The sequence below is a fragment of the Equus quagga genome, chromosome 13 (genome assembly GCF_021613505.1).
Source record: "Equus quagga isolate Etosha38 chromosome 13, UCLA_HA_Equagga_1.0, whole genome shotgun sequence".
NCBI lineage: Eukaryota > Metazoa > Chordata > Mammalia > Perissodactyla > Equidae > Equus > Equus quagga.
This window is the reverse complement of record NC_060279.1, coordinates 93,626,001-93,652,749: the sequence shown is the minus strand read 5'-3', so window position 1 is coordinate 93,652,749 and position 26,749 is coordinate 93,626,001. Positions and strand designations below refer to the sequence as shown.

The following is a 26,749-nucleotide window of genomic DNA, read 5'->3' as shown; positions in this document are numbered from 1 at the left end:
CGAATCCTGGGCACGGACATGGCACTGCTCATCAAACCACGCTGAGGCAGCGTCCCACATGCTACAACTAGAAGGACCCACAACAAAGAATATAAAACTATGTACCGGGGGCTTTGGGGAGAAAAAGGAAAAAATAAAATCTTTAAAAAAAAAAAAAAGATAGAGGTCAGGATGGTGTTTACTGGGGACAGAGGAGGGTACTGGCTGCGAGGGGCATGAGAGCTTTTAGGGGGCTGGAAACGTCTCGCTTGAGCCGAGTGGTGGCTGCTCAGGTGAGTACATTTGTGAAAATCCATTGAGACTGCATTTAAAATTTGTGTGCTTTATGTAAAACAGATCTCAATAAAAGGGAAAATGAGCTGGGCCTGGGAGCTAGACTTTGACACAAGGGTAGGTGGGAGCCATGGAGGGCTTTTGAGCACGGGAAGGGCCCAGTCAGGTCTGGGTGTCAGAAAGGTCCTCAGGGGCCATGTTTGGAGGGTGGGGGGGCGCGGTGCATGGAAGGGAAGAGGCCAGAGCTTGGCCCTGCCTCTGCTCCTGACTGGCTCTCTAACCCTGGTAAGCTACCACCCCTCTCTGGACCTCCTTGTCCCCACCCAGTCTCCTTGTGGGAGTGGAGGCAAAACAGAAATAGGGGAGGAAAGGAGCCAGAATTACTGTGACACTGAGTCCCTCTGGCTGAGACCCCTCTGGCTCATGTCTGTGGCTTCAGCCCCTGGGGCAGGGCCATGAGGAAGTACTGATCTGGGAAGGGGTGTCAGGACATGTGGCCCCCAGAGGAGAATGGGGCCAGCAGGCAGGGCAGACTGCGATCTTTCAGAACATCTCTCACGTGTTCTCCTAGTTTCGTAGTCAAAAGCCCCTTGTCACCAATTCCTACCTTGTCTCAGCGGAAACCTACGTGGTGGAAGGTGAGGTGCTTCAGGCCACCCCGGGTATTCAGTGTGATCGTTCGGGGCTAGTCACCGAGTCCCTGCGTGGGACACTGAAGACGTACCACTGGGCAAAAGCGAAAATAGTGTCATGACCTCTGAGCATCTGAATGGGCCAGCTGGCTAAGTGCTGGCTCAAATCCCAGCTCCCCCACCTCTTTGCTGTGGCTTTGGCCAGGTTTCTTAATCTCTCTGTGCCTCAGTTTCCTCATCTGTGAAATGAAACCAACAGTACCCACTTTGCGTATTTTCACGGAGATTCTATGAGGTCATTTATATAAAGGGCTTCACGTGGTGCATGGTGCAGTAAATATTATCGTGATGGAAACCGGTTCATGGGATTATGGGAGCTTCAGAGAGGGCTTCCTGGAGGAGGGGACATCTAAGCGAAGGCCTAAAGGAGGAGTGAGAAAGAGCTTGCCAGCTGAGGAGGGGTGGGATGAGGAGAGTGGTCCCTGAGGAGTGAGTTTCAGGGGAAGGCGTCCTGCAGGGGGAGGGAGCTGGAAATGCCTGCACAGGTCCTGTCCTGTTCCTGTCTCCTTCACCCCAGGTGGGTTGCATACAGAGGAAGAGCAGTGTGTGGCAGTGGGTGGCACAGGCCCCAGATTAGCTGTCAGGGCTGAGGGGCGAGGCTGGCTGTGGATTTGGAGGGAAATCCAAAGATAGCTCAGCAGAGGAGGATGACTCCTCTGACAGCCTGGCTTCCCCGAAGATCTGGGGAAGCAGGATGAATCAGCCCCGGAGTGGAAGGAAGCCGCTGTGGGAAGCAAGAGCCAGGGTTCAAGGCCCAAGGCCACTCTGCCTATGACTCACATCTGGCCACGCAGAGCGGGAGGGCTCAGCAGTGGGCAGGCCAGGTGGGAATCGCACCCTGCAGCTCAGGCTCCCAGCCTCCAGGCCTGACTCCTTTTGGAACCTCAGCTTCTGCATTTGTCCCGTGGGATGGGGTGGGGCGGGGGAGTGGTCGTGGGGATTTATGAAAAGGGAGCACAGAGCCGGGCATACGGTGGGACCTCTGGAGGCCCCCTCCCCTTTTCCTGTCTGAGTCCTAGCACGTAGGAAATGGGTATATGGGTTGGTTTGGGGTTCCTGTTAGTCTCCTGATGGGTGAACCGTCACCCTGGTTCTAGTGAGACGTGAGTAGAGGCGAAAGGGCAGCCAGGCACTGTCTGAAAGTCAATAGCAATAACAGAAATGATTAAGCTCGTATAGTTAGTTCTTACTAAATGCCGACCCTCTGTGCTACGCCCTGTTTTCATCTTCACAGCAGTTCCATGGGGAGGCGGCCCCATTTTACAGGTGAGGTAGAATGTTCAGAGAGGTCAAGCCCCTTGCCCTAAGCCACACAGCCTGCGGATGGCAGAGCCAGAATTTGGACCCCGATCTGCCTGAATTCAAAGCCCTCGTTCTCAGCTCCAGATTTGGAGTGAGGGGGCAGTCACAGAGGACTCCTTAGCCTACACAGCTGGGAGGGCACTTAGAGGAGGCCTCTGTTTTACAGATGGGGAAACTGAGGTTCAAGCAGAGCAACGGCCTTCCACTGGATGCCTGCCCGTTTGGAGAGTGGATATGTTTAGAAAGAAACAGCAAAGCTCCTGGCTTTAACATTTATTACAAAGTTTAAGAGTGGAGACTGGTGAGCTGCGCGCCCCCGTCCACCTCCTACCCGCCAGATCTTCTCTGCAGCTCTGGAAAAATGGTGTCCTCCTTGCTCTCCCGCCAGGGGGCGCCGCCTCCTGCCTCATCCCAGCCTCAGGCCTGGCGCCTTCAGCTCTGCCATCCAGCCGTAACTGAGACACCCCAGGATCCTAGAGTCTGGGCCTCCAGTACCCTCCTTCTCTGGGACCCAGGAGTCCCAGCCCCCAGGCACCTCCCCTTCTAACTGACAGCTGGAGGTCGTCTATAGCAGCACACTGAGGGGGCTTTGGTCGAGGGTATGTGGGGTAGTGGTGACCATTTTCCCATTTGGGGCCCCAGGGAGGGGGCCACGGCTTCCCTCCTTCAGCCATGTCCCCACCAGCAGCCACAGTGAGTCAGCCTGCTCGAACGTGAGGCCCCTTCCGTCCTCACACTTGAGGTGCTTTGTTCGTGGGGCCGGGTCAGGAGTAGCAGGGAGGATGTCCTTGACCTCAATCTTGGGGAAAGAAAGTAGCCTGGTTCTTCCTCCATGGGTCCTGGGGAGACAGAGAGATGGATGGACAGGCAGGCTGGAAATCAGAGGGAGAGGGAGAGTGGGGACACCGGGGTGGAGGCAGACAGACAAACCAGCAGACAGAGGAGGAAGGAAGTGGTAGGTGTGTGGGCACTAAGAGACCGGGTGCAGACGGGCATTTGGACAGGGCTCAGGGACAGGCAGAGAGAGACGGAGGCCAAGCATAGAAGAGGTGGAGGGAGCAAGCTATGGAGGGTCAGCGAAGGGGAGAAGGAATGTCTCCTTCGCTGCCAGTCCAGCCTGAACTTGGAGGCCTTTCCCCTAGACAGCCAGAGCGGAAGAGGAAGCGTGGCCTTGTCTCCAGGCCCTACCCACCCCCTTAGCCACATAGGGTGCTGGCCACAGGCACCATTCCTCCAGGATGCTTGCCTGCCCAACTCCCAGCCCCCTCACCAGCTACGTGGCCTCCTGGCTGGGTTCTGGAAGCTGCTGCGGCCCCAGGGCGGTGCTAAGCAGATCCGTCAGGGTGTCCAGCTTCCCTGCCAGGGCGTCAATCCGCTTCTCCAGGGCCTGGTGGGAGCTGCTCACACCCAGCTGCAGGTCACACAGGATCATGTGCATCTGGGCAGAGAAAGGGTCTCGGCATCAGGGGCCTGGGGGACACCCCTCCCTGTCCTGCACAGTCAGGCAATGGAACCAACACTTCCTAAGTCCTTACCAGCCCTCGAGGATTATCCTCGATAATAAGTTTTCATTTCTTGACCACCTGCCCCAGCCCAGCTACTTGGCCAAGTGCGTTTCATGTATGGTTTAAGCTCCTTAAAGCCGTGGGGAGTGAGAATGCTGTTCCCGTGTGCACAGCTGAGGAAACTGAGGCCTGGAGCCGTTAATTGACATGCCCAAGGCAGTGCCAGAGCAATGTCTAGAACGTAGGTGCTCACGAAATTTCTGTGGCGTCGATGGATGCCTGGCTTCACAATCCACACAGCCCTTCGGCTGCCTTCTCAGACTGGGAGTCATGGCTTCATCCTTGTGGGGATCCTTCAGTTCTGCGTTTGTGGCTCCATAATCTTTGCAAACGATCACCTGCCAATTCTGGCAGATCTGGGCCACCACTGCCTCACCAAGACCTGCTGTGCAGTCTAGGGACCTGCATCGGTGACTGTGTTTACCATGGCATTGGCGCCAAGGGCCACTGTTTGAATTGTCTCGGACTAATGAGAAAAAGCAAAGGCCACCGGATAAGCGAAGGCGCTGAGAGTCAAGCCAAGGGGTCCTGACGTCACCACCGGCACACTGGCCGAGTCAGTGGTCTCGGCAGGAGGTGGGCAAGCTGAGTCACACCTGGGCCGGGCCAACCTGGGGCCCTGGCCTCCTGGCCCACTCTTTACAGTAGCAGCAGAGACTGATTTGTCTGAAACAATATCACCGTCTCCGTGTCAGGGTTTTTAATTTGTATTTTATTGGTTTTGCCATTTATGTTTGAACTTGGTTGGCAAATTTGCTTTGGTTTTATTGTTGTATGAAAGTCCTGGTTGGAAGGAATTTTATGTCTGTCCACACGTAAGAAACTTGACAATAAAAATAACTTAAAACCAAACACTGGAGTTCTTTGTACAGTTTCTGTTTTTTTTTAAGTTTAAAAGGGATCTGCACCTTCTGTGAGCTTAAGAAACGATTGCATCATTCATTCACTCATTCATTTATTCAGCCACAAACCTGGAATGAATGCCTGTGTGTGCCAGGCCCCTGCCAGCGGCCCCAGCCCCCCTCTTTTTCCAGACTTCCCCCCGCCCCGGGATCCTGGTACCTTGGAGATGTCCACCATCGAGTTCACTTGTTCCCGGAGCTTTCGGTGTTTCATCCGCACCTGGCGGAACCTGTGGGAAGAAGTGGGGGTCAGTTCTCCTCCAAGTGTGTTCCCCAGAAGCTGTATGAGCTTTGGGGCAGGATAAGGGGAGGAGAGACCCATGGAGACACAGTAGAAAGAGGAAAAGTTGCCAGGGAGTTGAAGGGGTGGGGGGGGCGGGCTGCAGCCACGAGGCCACCTCCCTGGTGGACATCGGGGTACCCAGGCGCACAGACACTGAGACATGCAAAATAAACCGTCACGGACACACTGAGTCACTGTGACGGCCAGGCACGCACGTGCGCACACGCAGTGCAGGGAGGAGGCGACGTGGGCACAGGTGCACGTGGTGTGTGCGCACACAGAGCGGCCCTCACCTGTTGATGGCAGCCAGCAACCTGCACTGGTGCCTGCGGGTGGCTCCAGAGTCCTTCCTGCATGTGTGTTTATAAAACATCCAGGCTTCTTGCAGCACCCGGGCAGCCGACTCCTTCATCTGGGGGGGGGAGGGCACGGTGTCAGTGGACACAGACCCCTAAGCTCTGGGAAGAGGGGGATGGGCCTGGACTTCTGGGTCTTGAAGGAGGGGTGTGCTCTGGGTGCTGGCCGCCCACCCTCACCTCCTTGGCATACTGGATGTCCATCATGAAGTTGTGCACGTGCTTCTCTGCCTTATTAAACTCCAGCTTCCGGGCCACCACGGCCACCAGCAGGGCTGTGCAGCAGACGCCCTGTGGGCACAGCAGGCGCTATGACACGAGGGCTGTGGGGCTCCATGGGCCAGCCCCATGCCACCACCTCTCTCTCCTTGAAGCCCCCCGCAATGGCCACAGAAGGCAGGCAGGACCACCCCGAGTTGACAGACAAGCAGACAGGCTCAGCGAGGAGCACAAGGATCCCAGGGCTGGGATGGGTGGCGCCGGGGTCAGAAACCAAGCATCTGAGACCCAATCCTGTGCAGAGTATTCACACCACCAGAATGTCTTCTTTCATTAAGAGTATGATTGGAGGAAGGGGAGAAGGGCTGGTTGGGGCGAGGGGCAGACTTCAGGCTCCTGCGAGACCCCTGCTCACACCTAATTGGCCATCAGGTCACCGAGGGTGTGCCTCACCCTCTTTCCCACCCCCACAACCTCTGCCCATCCTCTCCCTCCTGGACCATCTCCAGCCTCCCACTCACCCCACCCTGACCCCAGAAAGATCTAACCCCCACTTAGGACACTGCCCCCCTCACCCTAATCTCCTTCTAGGCTCCCACTGCCCCAAACTTCTTAGCCCAGCTCTCAAGGCCTTCCAAGGTCCAGGCCTCTCTGCCTCTGCCCAGCCTCCCTCTCAGACAGCTCAGCCAGGGCCTCCTTCTGCTTCACCTGTCTGAGCACCTTGGTCCAAGCACTCACTCTTCTCCCTTCCTTCTCCCAAGGCCTCTGATCCTTCAAGGCCCCATCAAATCCCAGCTGCCCTGTGGCCCCTGCTCGCTCTTGAGTTAGAAGGAACCTTCGGAGGCCCTCCCCCACCCCACAAGCGAGGAAGTGTTTCAGCTCTGGACCGCTCAGAACAATTTACCAGCAACAAACATTGGCTCCGGGACTGCTTGGGTTCCAAGTCCAGCTCTGAGCAAGTTATTTAATCTCTCAGTGCCTCAGTTTCTTGTCTGAAAAATGGGCATGCTCACAGTATTGCTCTGTGGACTCCGTAAGTCAACACCTGGAAACCGTTGAGAGCAGAGACCGGCACAGAGTGTGCTCAAGAAAAGTTAGCTAGTGTCATTCCACTGCACCGTGGAGCTTGGGCCAGGAGCGGGCTGTGAGTTCTAGTGCAGGTCACTGGGTCTCTCTAAGTCTCAGTTTCTCCTTTTGACAAATGAAGGAGGAGGTCCCGGGCAGCCCTGAGGGTTCCTGACCCTTTGGGAGTGTTTGCCTGCCTGAGTCTCTGTGCCTCTCTCCTTGTCACAAAGACTCACCACTGGGGGCAGGGGTCACATTTCCCTGCCACCCCACCCATCCCTTGTGGACCGAGGGCTTGGGGATGCAACACGTCCTTCCTGGGACGTCAGGACTGGGGGCTGGCAGCTTGAGTCCCTGAGGGTGAGGGGAGCCAGAGCTCATGGGGAGGTGAAGGCCAAGGCATTGGGTGCTGGGTCCTGGAGGGGGCTGGGTGGCGGGAACAGGAAGCCCGGGTCTATGAAGGGGCGGGGGTGGATGTCTGGATTCGGGAGGAGGCTTAAGTCGGGTTGGGGAGCCCCTGCCTCATCCCTGAGGGCACAGGAGCTGGGGTGGGGTGGCCGGATGCCTGGGGCCAGTTCCGATAACAGCCTCCCCACCCCCACGCCCACCCCGTTTCCTGAGCATTCCCTTTACATGCTTTAAGTCATCAAATCTCGGGAACCCCACAAAGAGTACACAAGTGTAGCATCCCATTTTACAGATGTGGAAACTGAGGCCCGGAGAGATTACTGGGCTTGCTCCCAGCTAGGAGCAGAAGCAGGATTGGAACCCAGGCAGCCTGGCCCCACAGGCGTGCTCGTGATGACTAGACTCTGTGGCCTGATGGAGCCTGGGAGACTGGATTCCTGGGTCCTAGAGGAGCCTAGAGCTGGGAGACCAGGTGCCTGAGTCATGGATGGTGAGGCTTGGGGTGGGGGCAGGATGCCTGAGCCTAGATGGGGCTAGGAGCTGATTCCTGGATTCTGGAGGAAATGAGGCTCGGCAGTCAGGGGCCTGGGTCCCTGAGGAGGATGAGGGCTGGGGTCCTAGGTCCCACAGAGAGTAAGGACTTAGGGGATGGATTCCCAGGTTTGAAAAGGAAATGGGGCTGAATGTCTATGTCCTGGAGAGGGAAGGGGGCCGTGGGGGTTCAGACACCCGAGTTTCTCAGGGGTGTCCCTGAGTGCCTTTGTCGACGCTATGGGTTCCTGGGGCCCAGGGGATGAGCAGTTTGGGATAGGTGCAGGGCCCCTGAGGGGGCTGTACTCACCATGACCCCAGTGCAGAGGCAGATAATCTTGCCCCACATGGTGCCCGGGACCACATCCCCGTAGCCGATGGTCAGGAATGTGATGGGGATCAGCCACAGTGTGTCTGAAAGTTGCCCGGTGGCATTAACGCCCTGCCTATGGGGAAGGGTGGGTTAGTTCTGAAACCCCACCCCAGGGCTTCCCCCGATGTTTGATACCCTCCTTCCTAGCACACACACCCACAGTCCCAAGAAGCGCTCAGAGAGAGAGCCAGTAAGTTCTGGGCTTTGGAGAACCTGCCTGGCCTCATCTGCTGTGTAACCCGGGCAAGATGATCAGCCACTCTGGGCTGTGGGATCCAGCCAATTCCAAAGCCTGTTTGGTTTGGGCAAGGCTGCCAGGGCTGCTGCATTGGAGCGTGTGGTCGAGGGGTTGCGGGGGCCCAGAAACCCAGCCTGAGGTCCACGAGGTCCACACATCAGAGCCTGGCAGGGGGCTGTATCCACCCAGAGGAAGGGCGCCTTTTTCTAATTTGCACAAAGATGCTGTGTGGCCTAGAGGTGGCCATATAAGGACTAAAGTGGTGGAACTCGAAAAGGCTTGGCAGGACTCTGCCCTCCTTTCCCCTCACTTTACAGAAGGGGACATTTAGGTCTAGCCATGGAAGGGATCGAACATCGGCATTTGTCTGACCTTGGCCCACAGACCCTTTGCATCAGGGCCGCTTCGTTCATGAGGCCCAGACTCCTCAGACGCACTCAGTTAGCGTCTGGAGGTGGGGCCCGAATCTGCGCTGTGAGTAACCCCATCCCCTCACCCCCAAATGCATTCAAGTTGGAGGACTGCTGCCTCCGGATTCAGAAGTGTGGTTCCCTCCCCATCCGGTTTTTCACATGAGACACACGCTGGGAGGAGCATTCACGGATCCCGATTCCCACCAATTTCCCAATTGGGGAAACTGAGATCCTGCCAGGTGAATGAGTTTAAAGTCATGAAAGATTCGAATTGCCAGGGAGACTCTAGATGGTGGAATCTGACACCCATTTTGCAGATGAGGAAAGAGAGGCTCAGAGAGGAGAGGTCTCCAGCTCCCCTCCAGAGTCTGCCAGATGTTCTAACCAGAGGTTCTCAGACCTGAGCAGGCATCAGAACCACCTGTTAAGGCAAATGGCTGGGCTCCACGCGCCAGAGTTTTGGATTTGTAGTTCTGGGTGGGGTCTGGTCCTGGAACCGCACTTTGAGACCCACTGGCTAAGATGACCTCCCCCCCCCCCCACCCCCGGCATGTGGGAGAGAGATTGAGGCCCTGAAAGGAGACAGGCCCGGCATCAGGTCAGTGTCCAGCAAGCAGCCCTGAGTCCCGTCCCAATGCCCTGCAGGGAATTCCCTTCCAGAGCAGCCCCAAAGCACCCGCAGCCTGGGGTCACCAGGAGCCCCTACAGTGCGTCTGTGCTAATTGGGAAAGGTGTCCCCTCCCTCCAAGTCAGATGTAATTGTTAGCCGGGCCCCAGAGCCTCGGTTTGGAGAGTGAACCGGTGCCTGGAAACCGAGGCAGGAGAGGTTTGGAAGCCGGAAGGGAAGGGCTTCCTAGGTATGTGTGTCTGGGGAGACTGGAGGCTGCAGGTGGAGGAAGGGCTGGGTCTGGGCTGTTGGTTCCTTCCACCCCAGTGGATGAGAGTGTGGACAGATCTTAGCGAGGAGGGGTGAGGGGGAGGTGGGTGGAAAATGTGAGCTTTTTCCACTGCCAACCTGCACCACCGTACAGGGCGGCTATGGCCGTCTGCGGTTTCTCCAGGTGCTCCACGTACTCGCCCCCGCCCTCCCCCGGTACCCTCACCTCTCAGCCACCGACAACACCCAGGCGGTGGTAAGCCAGAGGCCAAGCGTGAGGCAGAGCAGCAGGCGGCCGGGGTGCGTGTTCATGTACAGCTTGGCCACGAACCAGTGGCGGAAGCGGACCTGGTTGAGGGCGCCGATGCTGCGGTAGGACGCGTTGAGCAGGACGCCGCTGCGCAGGAGCACCGCGCGGGGCACCAGGTAGAGGCGCAGCAGCATGGCCAGCGACAGCAGCGCCTCCCCCTGGCTCAGGAAGCTAGGCCACGACTGCGTCGCAGGGGGCAGTGCCCCCGACCCCAGCGCGCACGGCAGGCCGCGCACCGGCACCGGGTGCAGCCCGCACACCACCAGCTCCAGCGCGATCTGCGCCGCCTGCCGCCCCGTCAGCGCCACGCGCCAGTCCCGGAGCCCGTTGTCCGTCATGAACAGCTGCGGGGAGGGGACAGACCGGGGAAGGGGTGGGTCACACGAAGGTCTGGCCGCTGCCCGCCAGCCTGCTTGGGGAGATAAGGGGGCTCCCCCATCAGGCCGGGGAGGGAAGCAGATAGCGCAGGGGCCAGGGGCCCGGGGGGCTGGGGAGGGTGGGGAAGGAGCAGGGCAGGACCTGAGCAAGGCATCTCGCCTTCTCCTCCCCTAGTTCAGCCCACTTCCAGAACTTTCTGCCCAGAAGCACTTATTGAACGCCTACTGTGTGCCTGACATCGTTTTATATCTTGAGGCTGTGGGTGAAGAAAACGCAAACCTCTGCCTCCCTGGAGCTTACATTCCCCATCCGTAAGCCATTCCTACTCCTGTCTCTGCGGACACGCGTAGTCATCGTCACCGGCATCCCATTGGCAGTGACGGTAGCTGAGCCCTTCAGACGTAGGGGCACTGCTGTATTCCCTTCACACGTTGTGACTCAGTGAATGCCCACAGCACAGTGAGATAGAGAGCATTAGTGCCCCCATTTCATAGACTCGGACACTGAGGCCCAGGTCCCTCGGCTGAGCCGTGGCACAGCTGGGCTACAAACCCAGGACACTGAACTGCTCGAATGATTGCTATTAATGATAATATGTACTTCTTACTGAGCACCTCATAAGTCCCAGGCCCTGGATGGGGCATTACCACACGTGGCCGATAACCCCCGTTTGATACAGGAAGGTGGGGGGATGGGGAGAAGGGCAGCAGGATCTAGGCCGTGGGGGATGGGACAAGAAGGGGAGGGGTGGAGAGGGGAATGTCCCAGTGAGGCAGGATACTGGAGGGGGGATATAGGCTCCTGAGTCTGGGGGGTTTTGGCGCAGAGGTGGGGACCTCAGGAGTGGGGAAGGAGCTATGGGCACAGCCGTGATCTCAGGTTGCTTGGGACTGGAATATAGGTGCAGACACAAGGATGGAGGACAGAGATCTGAGAGGCTGGGCCTGGAGTGAGGCTGCCTGGGGGTCAGATGGACAGAAGCCTGGAGGCGGGAACTCTCAGCATCAAGGGGAGACCGAGCATGCCAGGGGAGACTGGAGTCTGCAGGTGAAGGAAGGGCTGCCTGGTTCATCCCATCCCGGTGGGTGAGGGTGAGGGTGTGGATGCCTCTCAGGGTGGAGGAACCTCATTACTCAGCCCAGGACCGGGAGGAGGTGGAAAGTGTGAGCTGACAGGGTGTGGTGGGGGCTGGGGGGTGGGGAGCAAGGCAGGGGCTCAGGGCGGGGCCTGCCTTACCTGGACCTCTTTGGCATGAAAGGCCAAGATAAGGCAAAGGAGCAGGAAGGTGGAGATGCTGATCAGGCATTGAACCAGGAACAGGTAGAGTGCCCACTGTTGGAGGGATGGAAAGAGGGGTGAGATCCCAGCTGCCCACCAGCTCAGTCCCCCCCACCTTCCCCAATCCGCCATCTCTTCTTACTCCCCAATTTCCTAGCCTCCTTCCCCCACCCCCACTGCCAACCCAGTGCCTCCTGGTGTCTCAGTTCTGAGGAAGTCTCAAGACCATCACCTGGCCCCCAGGGAGAGTGCCCTCTTCCCTCCCAACCAGGCAACCCTGTCCTGGATGCCGGCGTCCACCCTCCTCCTCAGCTCTTCTCCTGGGACCCGCACCCCTGAGGGGAGACCTTGAAACTCACATTCCTTCTTAATTCCCATCCCCTTCCCCATCAGAAATAGTTCTTCAGTCCTGTGTGTGTGTGTGGGGGGGGGGTGGTCTAGAAACAGACATGTTGCCTCTAGAGAGTGCCCCCTCCCCACCCCTTCCCACTCAGCCGGTCCTGCCCTAGAAAGCAACTTCAAGCTCCCCTCCCCCCAATTCCTGAGGAGCCTAGAAATTATCATTCAGTCCTCGAGGAATAAATGACACCCTCCCCTGCTCTCATCCAGGGGGCAGAATCCCTGAGACCCCAGCCCAAGCTCTGGGAAAGGCCCCCCAGTCCTTCCCCTTGTGTCTCCTCCCCCTACCCCCCACCCCCCACCTCCTGCCCTCTCTCCTGGCTCTAAGCCCAGGGCAGATCTGGCCGGAAGCACATGTCTCCAGAAACCACGGAGAAGTTTTGTTTCCCTCTCTTTGTGTGGCAATACCTTGGAGGAACCTAGAATTCTGGAGGGAGTGATTTAGAGGGGACTGGGACTGCTGGATTCCCTAGGAGGGGGTGGGGGGTCCCTGCCTGGGGGGTGTTGTCAGGGGAAGGGGGCCACCTGGTCTGCCAGGCTTGGCTCAGCACCTGTTTCTCCCAAGACAGCAGCCAGCCCCCCCCCTGGCCCGGCCAGCCCCGCCTCTGTGCAGGGGAAGAGGGCCAGTTTCCTGCTCCGGGGGGCCTGCCCCCCCACCCCTCCCTGAACAATGGTGCTGTTGTCCCTAGCCCTCCCCCACCCCTTCATCCTTCTATGGCTCCCCATTCCCAGTCTCTTTCTTCAGTTTGTCCCAAACTCTGCCCCACCAGATATAGCCCCCCTCCGCACACTGCATCCATGCCCCCCGCCCCCACTACTCTGGTGGTCCTCTCTGCTTTGCCAATTCCTCTTCCCCCAGATCCCGGACCGCTTTCTCTGTGGCTGTACCTTTCTCTCTTCCTGCGTCTCTGTCTCTCTGTGCATCTCTGCCTCTCTGCACCTCTCTCCATCCCCCCCCTCATGTCTTTGTCTTGTTCCCCTGCCCTCCCTGGGGTTGGCACCAGTCTTTCCTCCAGCCCTCCTCCCTAGTGAACAGGTGTCTGGGTCCCTGCAAAATGAGTGCATCAGACTGAGATGGGGCGGGGGGCATGGATGTTATCAAGTCAGTCTAGAAAGGGGGCTGAGGAGGACTCCTAGGGTCAGGTATTTCAATCCTCACCCCCAGTTTACAGATGGGGAAACTGAGGCTCAGAGAATGACAGCAGGTTTCCCAGAGTCCCACTGCTGGAGGGAGCAGCCTGGCAGGTGGTAGAGAAAAGGAAGAAAGGAGAGTCGAGAAGGTGGAGGGAGGGGGTGGGGTAGGAAAGCCCCCTGTCCTTTCCCATCTGCCAGGGCTCCCCTGTCCTTGCCTCCCCTGCTGGGTGGGGTGCTGAAGCGGAGGAGCCACGGGCAGGCCTGGACCATGCTTCCTGTTGGCATGGGCTTCGGCGGCCCCACCCCCTCAGTGCCCGCTGCCCTCGCCTCGGCTGCCTGACCAAAGGAAGCCAGCCTGCCTCAACCCTCCGTGTGGCTCCCGGTCACTTCAGAGCTGCCTGCCTCCCCCAGCCCCAAATCCAACCCTGAGCCTTCGTCTCCCAGGAATCTTCCCAACCCCAGCCTCAAATCAGTGCCCCCCGACCAGCCCAGTTCCACACCCCTTACCCCAGACAGGTCTCCAACCCCTCCTTTCCTGTTGAGCAATTCTGTTCTGTCCTCAAGCCACCGATTCCAACCCGTGGCCTCCATCCACCCCATCACTGCCCAGACCAGGGCTGGAATGTGTCGGGAGCCTGCTCAAACCTGTCCTGGCCCCACCTGTCCTCCCCACTCACACTAGCCTCAAAGTCACCGCTTCCCCCAAAAGATGCTCTGAGCCTCCTCCCTCAGACCCAACAGTTCAGGCCCCCAGCCCCTCCTCCCTCAGACCCAGGAGTCCAGGCCCCCGGCCCCTCCTCCCTCAGACCCAGGGGTCCGGGCCTCCAGCCACTCCTCCCTCAGACCCAGGGGTCCAGGCCCCCGGCCCCTCCTCCCTCAGACCCAGGAGTCCAGGCCCCCAGCCCCTCCTCCCTCAGACCCGGGGGTCCAGGCCCCCAGCCCCTCCTCCCTCAGACCCGGGGGTCCAGGCCCCCGGCCCCTCCTCCCTCAGACCCAGGGGTCCAGGCCCCCAGCCCCTCCTCCCTCAGACCCAGGGGTCCAGGCCCCCGGCCCCTCCTCCCCTGGGACTCAGGAGTCCAGGCTGGCTACTGTAAACCTACCTCTCCATTATTTCCGAGACTAAATAGTGTGTAGATTATGGGGAAGCTGAGCTTCTTAATGATGGAGATGGGAGAGCAGGGGGTTGTTTTCCATTTTCTACCCCCACCCCAGCCAGTTTCTTCTGGTCTCTGCCCTTTGCCACAGAGGTACTAGGTAAACTTTAGATAAGGACCGAGGAGCCGCCGCCTACTGGAAAAAGTTAGTCTTTCTTCCCACCCTCCCTTCACCGAACTTGGGGTTACCTGCCCCCAGTCTGCTCGTGGGAGACTCAGGAATCTGATCAGCCACCCCCTGGCCTCCAGGGCTCCTGGACCTCCTGCTGTCTAATTGTAACACCTTCAAAGATTGAGATGCTGTGACACCTCTTGTGTTCCTTTCGCAGAGAAAGTCCCCAGCATTTACCTCCCCAGGTCCCAGGAGTCTATCCTCCAGCCCCTCCTCCCTCAGACCCAGAAGTCCAGGCCCCCAGCCTCCTGTGGCCCAGGATAAGGGCTCCACTCACCGAGCACCCCCCGAACCATAGCATCTCTGCGTGTAGCACCATGAGTCCGATGCCAATTCCTGCCAGTGCCAGTGCCCAGCCGGCCAGCCACTTCTCCTGCTCCAGCAGGCGCTTTCGCTGCCGCAGGGCCCCCAGGCCCAGCACCAGCTCCCCGCCCATGGCCCCCGGGGTCTTGGGGCTCAGCCAGCTTCCTGCCCAGGGTCCCCCACCTCGCAGCACACAAAGGCCAGCCACTGTGGCTTGCAGGTCTTCGGCCTGCTCTACACGCTGGCTCTGGGGCTCTTGCTTTGAGGCACAGCGCAGTCTGTGCCCTCTGGGGGGTGGTGACGGCGGGGCGGGGAGGGGCAGAGGAGGCCTCTGGGCAGAGGGGAGGCTCCCCACCCCCCTTCTCAGACTAAGGAGGGGCTGGGGTGTGTCCTGGGGCAGAGCAAGGAAGAGGCGTGCATCCACGTGGATAAAGACACATGCTGACACACAATGGGCTTCATCACACACAACGGTCTGCCCCGAGTAAAGCACACCTACACTCAGCCACACCCACACACCACAAGACGCCAGGCGATATACCCTTACACGCAGCCTGGCCGGAATCAAAACCTAACACACAGGGGCACACAACACAACCTACACCAAGTGACTCACAACTCCCGACAAACTCTGAAACCCACAGCCACACCCAGACACCACACACATGGTGTGACACACGCCAATGAGGCAGACAGCGCCCCGTGGCACACGCGGCCACCCAAATATTGTCCACACACAGGCACAAACATTACAGTCAAAATTGGCACAACATTCTCCAACACAAACAGCCACACCGGGACTCTGGACATCTGTAACTACACAAACACAACATATACCAAGTGTTCCACAAACACACAATATGTATTGACAGAGCGATACCCAAATGCCACACACAACATATCTATGTAAACAGTGCACTTGCAGTGTCCCAAACGTTACACACCCCTGGAATGATACCTGACGTGTACAGACACACAACATTTAGGACACACCCCTGGCAGTCCCCAGTCACCCGGCACATGGCGACGTGCACACTGACACACATCATGGCATGTGGTGACCCAAACACATATGCTCATAGAATGATTCGCAAGACACACGGATTCACCCTGACACACAATATACGCCAGTGTGCAACGCCATTCAAATGTCCAGTCAGAGAACAATATGAATGGACGCACATTCATACTGCGGTGCACAGTGACACACACAGCGACCCAAGCAGCATGTGCCCAAAGATATATTTTGGTGCATCACACAGGACACAGCCCAGAATGGTGCCCCAGGGGAGGGGGCTGGGGAGCACAGGCTGCATGGACCCTGAGCCCAGCGCAATGTGGACAGAGTAAAGCACCATCGCCTCCCACTGACAAGCCACCTCCAAACACCACACTCCACACCCACCCTACGGCCCAGCACATGATCTACTCCAACAGTGTGGCCACACAAACCCAACACATACAGAGTATTACACAGACACCCAACAACACAGTAGTTCCCAGTACCACCTGTCACAAACACCGTGTGTCGCATGAAACAGCAGATGTGACCCACTGATGCTGCGGGCACTTAGGCCTGCAACGACACCACACACAACACCAGGGGACACCCCCCAGCACAGTATAATACACAGCTGCACAAACACAACACACTCTGAGTGTGGGCACCCGGGCTGCGCTCTTGGCCGAGAAAGCAGAGGCCCCCGGCATGGACAGACACCTTGATGTGAGACGCAGGGCCACATCGCTGAACGATGCACAACTTTACACACACAACTCCCATCAAGAGACACACAGACAATGATGCACAATGACTCCAAGGGTGACACACAATGTAGAATGTGACCCCTTGCAGCAGCACAGAAGTAACACACGATCTGGACACTGTACATTTGGATACAGATCCAAGCCCTCATGCAGCAACACACGGGGACACACTGGTGTGGTGACACAAGATGCCTCGCACAGCGTCACACACTCATCTCAACACAGCCGGTGGTCCCCTGGATGGCACCCTTGGGGGAACACACAGACATAACCCCTGTCCCCTCCCATGCTGTATGTCATGCAGGAACATGGACCCGCCAGCCATGGGGAAACGAGACACTCACGCACAGACATGCTGGCATCACACCAACACAACCCACACAGACACACCCAGAGACACCAGACACAGACTCTCCCAGTGACAAAAACACAACCGGCGCTGGTGCCCCGCCCCATGGCACGTGTGTGATTCCCACTCGGGGTGAGACATGGTGGGATGGTGATGGACACGCCTGGGTGCACTCAGACACTGCGAGCATGTCTGTTCGGAGAAAACGCTGCCGCTGGCGCGCTCGGGGCTGCTGCCTGGCCGCCCCTGCCACCCGCCCGCCTTGTGGCCTGGCACCCGTCTCTTGTGCCTCTCTCCTCCCTCTCCTGTTCTCCGGGCCTCACCTCGGGCTCCTCCCTCAGTCTCCCGCAATGGAAGCCTCTGGGTTCATCTTGACCTCTGGCTCCATCTGTCTGTCTCTGTCTCTGTTTTTTGCTCCTTTATGCCTTTGTCTCTTTCTATCTCTCTGTCTCTTCCTTTCTTTGCCTCTGCGTCTCTCTGTCTCTCTTAGCATCTCTGTCTCCATCTTTGTGTCCCTCTGTTTTTCTATTTCATTCTCTCCCTGTCTCTCTGCCTCTATGTCCCTCTGTGTGTTCATCCTCCTCTGTCTCTGTTTTTGTCTATCTCTCACTCTCTGACTCTCTCTCTGTCTCCCTCTCTCTTTTCTGTCTCATTCTCTCTCGGCCTCTGGTGCTCTGTGTCTGTCTCTTGCCGACTCTGGGTCTCTCTCTCTGGGCTTCTCCATGCTTATCTGTGCCTCATTTTCTCGCTCCTGTTCACCGGCACAGCTGAGGATAGCCTTACCCCTTCCAGTTCCACCCCAGCCGCACTCAGGGGCCAATGGCCGGAGACACAGAGACTGCGGCCCCCTGAGAGAGTCAGAGGCCACGGGACAGAGACCTCCAGGCCCTCCACTGCTTCCGTGCCTCAGTGTGAAACTGACCCAGGAGGAGAGAGAGACAATCAGAGAGACCTTGATTGGTGCAGCCAGAGGAGAGGGAGAGAGAATTTAAAAACTCAAAGAGATGGACTGAGAAGAGACCCAGAGGTGAACAGAAAGCAGGAGCCAGAATCAAGGCATGGAAGTTAGAGAGAGAGGGAAATTTTATCTCCAAAGAGATCACAAGTAGACGAGAAGAATGGAGCAAAGCTGGACGTGGGAGACACTGGGGTGGGCAGCTCGGGGTCGCAGCGGGGGAGCACCTGCCTCCACAGGGAAGCTCTGGGCTGGGGAGGGCAGGCGGGAGGACACAGGGCCCCAGAGCCAGCTCCCTCCAGCCCAGGGAGGGGCTGAGCCGGGGGATGGCGGTGACTCAGGGCCCCAGAGCTTCCTGTGAGTCAGCCTTGGTCTCAACCCTGGAGGGGGGACTGGAGGGGAAGAGGGGTCTCTGTAAAAGAGAGGGAGGGGGAACACCAGAGGACCACTATACCTAGGTATGCCTGTGAGGACAGGGCTGAGGGCTGCTGCACGGGGCTTCGGGGAGGAGGGGGCTAGGGGTGTGGACTCTACGGCTGGGACTTTCTGGTCTGAGGGAGGAGGGGCTGGGGCCTGGACTCCTGGGTCTGAGGGAGGAGGGGCTGGGGGATGGACCCCTGGGTCTGAGGGAGGAGGGGCTGGGGGCCTGGACTCCTGGGTCTGAGGGAGGAGGGGCTGGGGGCCTGGACTCCTGGGTCTGAGGGAGGAGGGGCTGGGGGCCTGGACTCCTGGGTCTGAGGGAGGAGGGGCTGGGGGCCTGCACCCCTGGGTCAGAGGAGGGCGGGAGCTAGATCCCATACTCCGGGTCCAGGAAAGGCTAGACGAACTGATTCCAGAATCCCTGGGACTTTCTCTTGGTCTCGGCCCAGCTGCCCCACCTTCGGCCCAGCCCCATCTCCGGGCCTGGAAAGGACCCAGGTGCCTCAGGGCCCAGCCGGAAGGGGCCAGGGACAAAGGGTTGTTTGAGCAGGGCGGCGGAGGGGAGTGAAGAAGAGGGTGTCTCAGGCGGAAAGGTCACTCGTCGCCCAGGGCTTGTCCAGGGAGGGGCGGGGCTGAGCCTGGGGGAAGTCGTCCTGAAAGTCAGAGGCCTATGGCGGCAAATCCTCCGCCGCAGTCTTGGATTCAAGCGTTGAGAAGCCTCAGGGCATTGGGATACTGCCACCTCGTGGTGGCCTTAGGAACTGCAGGCACTCTGCTTGACTAGCCTAGTTTCCTGTCCTCATATATTGAGCACCTACTGACTGCCAGGTAATGCTATAAGTAATAAAACAGACAAAATCCCCGTCCTCCTGGAGCTTCCAGGCTAAAGGAAGTCTCGTGGTTCTGTCAATCTCTCGCTTTCCCTCTGTCTCTGTGAGTCTTTGCTTCTCTATCTCGCTGGCCCTTCTTCTTAGTTTCTGCTCCTGTCTTTGTCTCCAAGTGCATGCCTTTTTTCTTTCTCTTTTATATTTCTCTCTGTTTTTGTTTATTTTCTCCTTTGTATCTCTGTGTTCTCCACTCATTACCAATTATGTATATTATTGTGTTAAATGATATATATATCTGACAATCTGGGAGGCTAGAGACCTTGGTTCAAGCGTTGACATAACTTTATTTTTGTGTGGGATATAAAACTCATGCAGCCTGGTTTAGAGACAGCCCTGAGTTCATGTGTAGCTCTGCTGTCGCTATAAACTGGGGATAATGAGACCTATGTCCCACGGTTGCTTGAGGATCAGGTGGGGTGGAGTGTCCGGAGCCCTCAACACGGGACCTGGGATATGTTAAGCCCCTGTGCTACACTGTCTCCCAAGCTGGCTGCCAATGCTTCCTCCCCTCTATGCTGGCATATGGCTTCTCCCACCAAGAGCTAGGCTCTATGTCCCTTCTCCTTCAATCTGACTGGTTTGTACTTGCTTTGACGAATGGAATGTGGCAGAAAAGATGCTGGGCCAGTTCTTAAGAGAACTAAAAGCTGCTGCTTTTGTCCCCTTAGAACTCTAAGACCACCATGCTGCGAGGAAGCCCAAGCTCCTCACAGGGAGGGGCCATGCAGGGGAGAATCAAGGTACCCTGGCCAAGAGCCCCAGCCCAGCCCCAACTGGATGCAGCCGCATGAGTGACCTCCAGAGAGAGGGTGGAAGTGTCCAGTCAACCCTCGAATCATGAGAAATAATACACTTTTTGTTTTAAGATACTAAATTTTGGATTGATTTGTTACGCAATAAGAACAAGAAATATACTCTTCTGTTCACTTTTATGTTTGAAGTTTTTAATAAAAAGTATACATATATGAATATGTATACATATATACTGTGTATGAATATGTAGATATGAATAGGTAACAGAATGATGGAATAGATTATGGAAATTGCACTTTATACATTGCAGCTAGTATCATCTTTTTAAAGATTTAAAGATTTTTTAAAGATTGGCCCTGAGCTAACATCTGTTGCCAATCTCTTTTTTTTTCTTCTTCTTCTCCCCAAAGCACCCCCGTACATAGTTGTATATCCTAGTTGTACGTCCTTCCAGTTGCGCTATGTGGGCTGTTGTCTCAGCATGGCTTGATGAGTGGTGCTAGGTTGCACCCAGGATCCGAACCGGTAAACCCTGGGCTGCCGAAGTGGAGCGCGTGAACTTAACCACTTGGCCACAGGGCCGGCCCCACTTCTATGTTTTTCCCTCTGAGTCTTTCTTGGTTCTTTCAATCTCTGCTTGTCTTTCATATTTTCCTGTCTTTCTTTCTCTATCTCTTTCTCTCTATGTGTTTACCCCTATCTTGCCAAAACTCTTTACTTTGCCCCACCACATTGGCCTCCTTGCTGATCCTCAAACACCCTAAGCCCTTTCCTGCCCCAGGCCTGGGCGCCTGCTGTTCCCTCTGCCTCAATGCTTTTACCTCCAACCTCCTCATGGGTCGTCCCCTCACCTCATCCAGTTCTCTGCTCAAAATAGTCTCTTCCTTGACCACCTCTTCAAAAACGGTCCCCTCCAGCCCCATAAATAACCCTGTATCCTATTTCATTGTTTTGTCTTTATCATGGCACTTAGGACTATATAAGTGATCCTGTTTTCTTATTTTTCTTATTGTTCGGGACGGATCTCAATCTGTCACGTAGGGGAGGCTCAGTGGATATTTGTTGAAGGAATGCTCTTATTCAATACTGTTGACTGGCTCTCCTTCGACTCTGCCCTCTCACCCTGTTCCACACTGTCCTGGAGGAGGGGAGGATGTCATTTCCTCATTTCCCTGTCCTTTGTCCCCCCATTAGTTGAGTTGCTGTCTGTGGTACTGAGAACCAATGCTATGGATCTGTCCTTGGTGCTGACCTAGGCTCCCACTTTCATGGAGCTGGGGAGGGCAGAGGAATCTTGGGAAAGGGGCAATGCTGGGTGTATGATCTAGGCATTGGATCATCTGGATTGCCCACAGAAGGCAGACATCTGAGTTTTGAAGGGAGGGAGAGCCTGGGTCACTGTGAGTTCAACAGATATTTGTTCCATCTATCGATCTATCTATCCATCATCTATCTATCTATCTATCTATCATCTGTCTACACATGTATACATGCATTCATATATATACTTTTTATTATGGAAAACTTCAAACATACAGAAGCGAACAGAGGAGTACAATAAAATTCCATGTACCCATTTAACAAGTATAAACTCATGGCATTTCATCCATGCCTCCACTTCCTCACTTCCTATATTATTTTAATGCAAATCCCAGACATGATATCATTAATTATATGTCATATTTTTAATTGTTTCTTTTTGTTGGGATATGGCTTACACATTGTAAAGTTCACATTTTTTTCTTTTTGCTAAGGAAGATTCACCCTTAGCTAACATCTGTCATCAATCTTCCTCTTTTTGTATGTGAGCCGCTGCCACAGCATGGCCACTGACAGACAAGTCGTGTAGGTCTGCACCCAGAAACTGAACCTGGGCTGCCAAAATGGAGCATGCTGAACTTAACAATTAGGCCACTGGGGCTGGCCCATAAAGTTCACAAATCTTAAGTGTACAGATTGACTCAGTTCTACCTGTGTGTATACACGTGTGACCACCACCTGGAGCAAGCCATAGAGCATCTCCATCGTCACAGGAGGTTCTCTTGTACCCTCTCCCAAGTGATACACCAGAGATAGCCAGTATCCTGACCTCTATCACCAAAGATTAAAAAGCCACAATATGGGAGTCCAAAGACCTGGGCTCTCACCTTGACTTCGCTGTTGGCATTATTATTATTTTTGTATGAAATACACCATACATGCAGAAAGTGCATAAAACATAGAGGTATATTTGGCACAAATAATTACACAGTGAACCCCATGAAATCACCACACACACCCAGAGGGAATATTGCCATGCCCCAGAATCTTCCTGTGTGCTCCTTTATGACCACAGCGCCCACCCCAACCTCCAGGAAACCTCTATCCTCACTTGTACGGAACTTCACTCCAGACCCACAGCCCTCGCATGCTGTTTTCAAAGTCCCTCCTCCTCCCTCCAGCCCTCAGAGGCCCCTGACCCTGGAGACATGCATGAGCGACCCCATCACCAACCTCTCCCACGTCTCTCTGCCTCCAGTCTCAGTTCCCCTGGTCTGTCCCCTGCACGGTCACAGGGAGAGTGTCCTGTCACCTGGCTGCCACCGTGCCTCTCCCCAGCTCTAAGCCCCTCCCTGGGTCCCCATCGGCTGCAGGGGAAAGTTCAGGAAACTTTATCCCCACCTGACATTTTAAGCCCTTCAGGGGCACTGCCACCCTCTTTATCCTCATCATCCTTTCTCACACTTTCTACACAGACCAAGCCTTTGTGCATACTGTCCTTCCTGCCCGGAACGCCCTTCCTCCTGCAGCTGTGCCAATTCCTACTTGTCACTTAGGTGCCTCCTCAGAGATTCCTTCCTCTCAGAGGCCTCTCCTGGTCTTCCTCCTTGGCGCTCCCTTAGATCCTCTTTCTTCATGCTTTACCAGCCACGAGCCTCCGGGTTTATCACTGCCTCTTTCCAGACCAGGAGGGCAGGGTTGGGTCTGACTCATCTCTGGGTCCCTGGCATCACCCAGCTCTGAAGAATAGATTACTGCAGCTCTCTCTGTCTCTTATTTGTTCCTGCCTCTGTCCTGCTGTCCCTGCCATTTAATAAATGTTTCCTGAGATCTTTTGTGGGCTCTGCCTGGAGTGCTGATCCCCACTCTGTCCAGCTGGTGACCTCCTACTCATCCTTCAGGACCCAGCACAGGCCCCACCCTCTCTGAAGTCATCCCTGATGCCCCAGCCCCCAATCAGAGGTTTCTTCTCTACCTGCCAACCCTTCCAGCCCCAGCACTCCCCTTATTTACTGCCCTGATCTCCCTGGGGGCTATGTCCCTCTGGGTCCTAGTTTGAGTCCCCCATCAGACCAAGAACTCCTCAGGACAGGATTCTCCAGGATCACCCAGCACAGAAAAATCAATGACAAATGTCTGTTGACTGTCTACTGAGATTACTTCTGCCTCTGTGTCTCTGTCTTTGTACAGGCTGGTCCCTCTGCCTGGAATGCTGTTCCCTTCTCTGTCCATGTGGCATGCTTTAAGACCTGTCACCAGGTTCTCTTCCCTCTGGCACCAGCCCCAATGTATCCCTCCTCCAACCCGGCTCCTCTTGTCCCTGCACATCCCTCCATCATAGGCTTACAGCTGTCTGAGCATGGATATGAGAGCTCTCCCATTAGACTGGGAGCTCCTCCAGGCCTGGGACTCCCCTCCGTGGCCCAGTGCCCAGTGCATGGCCAGGAACATAGGAGGATCTCAATGCATGATGGAGACCAATTATAAATCCAAGTTTGGTAATGTTGCTTCCCTACCACCTTTCAGCTTCTTTTCCAAGATCCAGGTCTGAAGTGGGCCTCTGAGTGTCATACCCATGGGTTCACGGGTCTTACCTCATACTCCATCTCCTAGAAGAAGCTCACCTGATACAATGATGGGATGAGTCAGTGACTGTTGCCAACTGGGAGTCAACGCCTGTGCGGATGGGGTTTTGTCTTACGGGATGCAACGCATGCATCCTTTGAGTGCTGTCCCCCCAGGGCACAGCCCGAATACTGGGGTCTGGGTCTCAGGGAGTCGCAGGGACCCCTCTCACTATTACACCTCATACCCACTTGCAGAAGTTTTGCTTCCCATCCCCACAACTTTGAGCTCTGCTGGCTTGGACGTCTTGGTTCCTAAGGAAAGAATGCTCCCACTAGAGGACACAGCAGTGGTTCCACTGGATTGGGGGGTGGGACACTGCTTCCTGGCCATTTTGGGCTCCTCACGACACTGAACCAAGAGGCAAAGAGGAGGATTACTCTATGGGCTTGGGTGACCGATCTTGATTACCAAGGGGAAACTGAGTTCCTGCGGCACAGTGGAGCCAAGGGAGGCCATGTCTAGAACCCAAGGCATTCTCTGGAACACTTCTTAGAGCTTCCATGTCCAAGAGTAAAAACAACAACAACGACGACAAAAAAGGCAGGACCACCGAGGATCTAGACCTTTCAGGAAGTCAGCTCACTAAGTGAAGAACACCAGCCAGCTGAGGGCAAAGGAAACATGGAAACGTGGAATGAGTAATGGAAAAAGGAAATTGAATATACCAATCATGGCCTTGTGACCAATCACAGAGATTCAAACTGTAGTAGATATGCATATTTCCTTCTTCGCTTGTTTCCCCCCCTCTTCTTTTCCTCCTTCCTTCCACCATTTCTTGTATCTATCTATCCATCTACTAACTTCTTTTAATCTTGCCTCTTCTTTCCCTTTATTATTTAATATAAGGATTGTTGGTGGTGGCAGACCTGATGTTTGTAATCACAATTTTGTCAGTAGCATCCATCCTATTTCTTCACTGCCTTTCCCCTCCCATAAGACCAGATATTGCTTGTGCACTGCAATTAGGAGACAGCAATAATTAGTTGTCCAATGAGTAGTAAAAAATGACTAAATATTGCAACAGATGACCGGAGGTCAACATGACAAAGAGCCGAGTGTGACGACACAGGCAAAATGAATGGCATGCAAATTTAAGTCCATTCAGCCAGAATGTAGATAATAAAAATTATGAACTCTCATTTGGATAATTCAAAACCAATCAACAGAATAGAGACTGTATTTTCTGGATCTGTCGTTTCAGTCACTCCTTTTCCTTTAACAAATTGCCTCACCTGCAAGGCTTCGTGTGATAAGATGGTCAACTGAAATTTCACCCTTTTGCCTATTGTAACCAAACAGAAAATTTTAAGAAAGGGGTAGGTTTTATTTTTCTCTTCTACTCCCCCATATGCCACTTCTGCACCAAGAAAGATTTAAAAAAAAATGTTAAAAAACCTTTTATCGAAAATAATGTATATATAGAAAGAACACAAATCATAAGCAAAAAGCTCAATGAATTCTCACATCAAGAAACACAAAGACCAGACCCCCAGAATCCCCCTTGTCTTCTCTTCTGCTCGTAACCCCCAAGGATTATCACTATCCTGACTTTTTTTTTTTTTTTTTTGGTGAGGAAGATTGGCCCTGAGCTAACATCTGTTGCCAATCTTCTTTTTTTTTTCCCTTGAGGAAGGTTGTGCCTGAGCTAACACCTGTGCCAGTCTTTCTCTATTTTGTATATAGGACACTGCCAGAGCATGGTCTGAAGAATGATTTGTAGGTCCATGCCTGGGATCCAGGCTTGCGAACCCTGGGCTGCCAAAGCAGGGTGCACGAACTTAACCACTATGCCACCAGGCTGGCCCCTCTCCTGACTTTTAATTGCGTATATTAGTTTTGCCTACTTTGGGCTTTATATAAGAGGAATCATACAGGATGGTCTCTTGTGTGTCTTTATCCTTTTGCTCAACATTACATCTGTGAGGTTCATCCATGCTGTTGCATGCAGATGGTTCATTCTTGTGCTGTATGGTACCCCACTCTGGGAACAGGACACTCGACTATTGACAGGTATTCAGCTTGCTTCCAGCTTGTGGTTATTATGAACTGTCCTGCTAGGAACATTCCAGGACATGTCTTCTGGAGGAAACATGCAAACTAATTTCCATTGGGGAGATATACCGTATGTTCTATGCCCTGATGAAGGGCCCTGTGCAAACTGAAGTGCTCTTAGTTTGAACTGAATCACACTCATATGTCCAACACTCAACTGTTGATTCTCACTCCCTCTCATCTGTCCTTCTCTTTGGTAAACAGCACCACCATTTACCCCATTCCTCAGGCCAAAACCTTGGAGCGGTCTTGGCTTTTCTTTCCCTCACAGCCCTCAACAAATGTGACAACAAGTCCTCTCAGCTCTACCAACAAAATCTATCCCTTATTCAACCCAAATACTCTCTTGGTGGCCACCCTGTCATCGCTCGTTAGGACTGGTGCAGTAGCCACCTTACAGGTCTCAGCTTCCATTCTTGCCACAAGGATCCTTTTAAAATGTAAAGCATGTACACAAGGGGACATGCTGAGGGATCCATTTATATGAAGTTCAAAAAGAGGCAAAATGGATCTATGATAGAGGTGAGAATAATGGCTTCCTTCAAGATGGGAAAGTGCCTGTGAAGGGCTATGAGGGAGACTATGGGGGCGGGGGCTGGAAATGTTCTGTATCGTGACCTGGGTGGAGGTCACTCAGGTGTATGTTACAGAAAAATTTCACTTCATGCATTTTACTGTATGTATTTTATATCTCAATGAAAAAGTTATAATACATGTAATTATTTATGTATATAATTACATACATATAATACACTTAACATTATGTATACTATATGATACACCTAATAACACGATGTTATATAATATAAAATCATGGCAGCCCCCGGCTCTCAATCCTCCAAAGGGTTCTGTATCAGTCTGGGATGAACCAGAACAACAGAACTAGGAGATGCACATTAAGAGATTTATTGCAAGGAACTGGCTTATGTGGTTGCAGAGGCTGGCCGGGTGAGTTCCAATCCATAGGGCAGGCTGCGAGGAAGGGCAGGCTGGAAGTCCCCATGGAGGCCTGAAGCTGCCGCCCCCAGGCAGACTTCTTTCTCAAGGAAGCTG

General features: G+C 54.8%; 1 protein-coding gene across 2 annotated transcripts; it reads right to left on the bottom strand.

The window, feature by feature from the left end:
* Positions 1–2,442: 2,442 nt before the first annotated feature.
* Positions 2,443–14,839, bottom strand: KCNN4 (potassium calcium-activated channel subfamily N member 4). Of its 2 annotated transcripts, XM_046683125.1 has the most exons (9): positions 14,600–14,839; positions 11,422–11,517; positions 9,724–10,151; positions 7,907–8,042; positions 5,554–5,664; positions 5,311–5,429; positions 4,895–4,964; positions 3,538–3,705; positions 2,443–3,106 (listed from the first exon to the last, which is right to left on the bottom strand). In XM_046683125.1, exons 1-8 carry the CDS (start codon positions 14,756–14,758, stop codon positions 3,541–3,543), a joined length of 1,284 nt encoding a protein of 427 aa, XP_046539081.1. In that variant the 5' UTR covers positions 14,759–14,839; the 3' UTR covers positions 2,443–3,106; positions 3,538–3,540. The 2 variants fall into 2 exon arrangements, with proteins under 2 accessions (XP_046539081.1, XP_046539082.1); XM_046683126.1 differs by lacking the exon at positions 5,554–5,664.
* Positions 14,840–26,749: the final 11,910 nt, after the last annotated feature.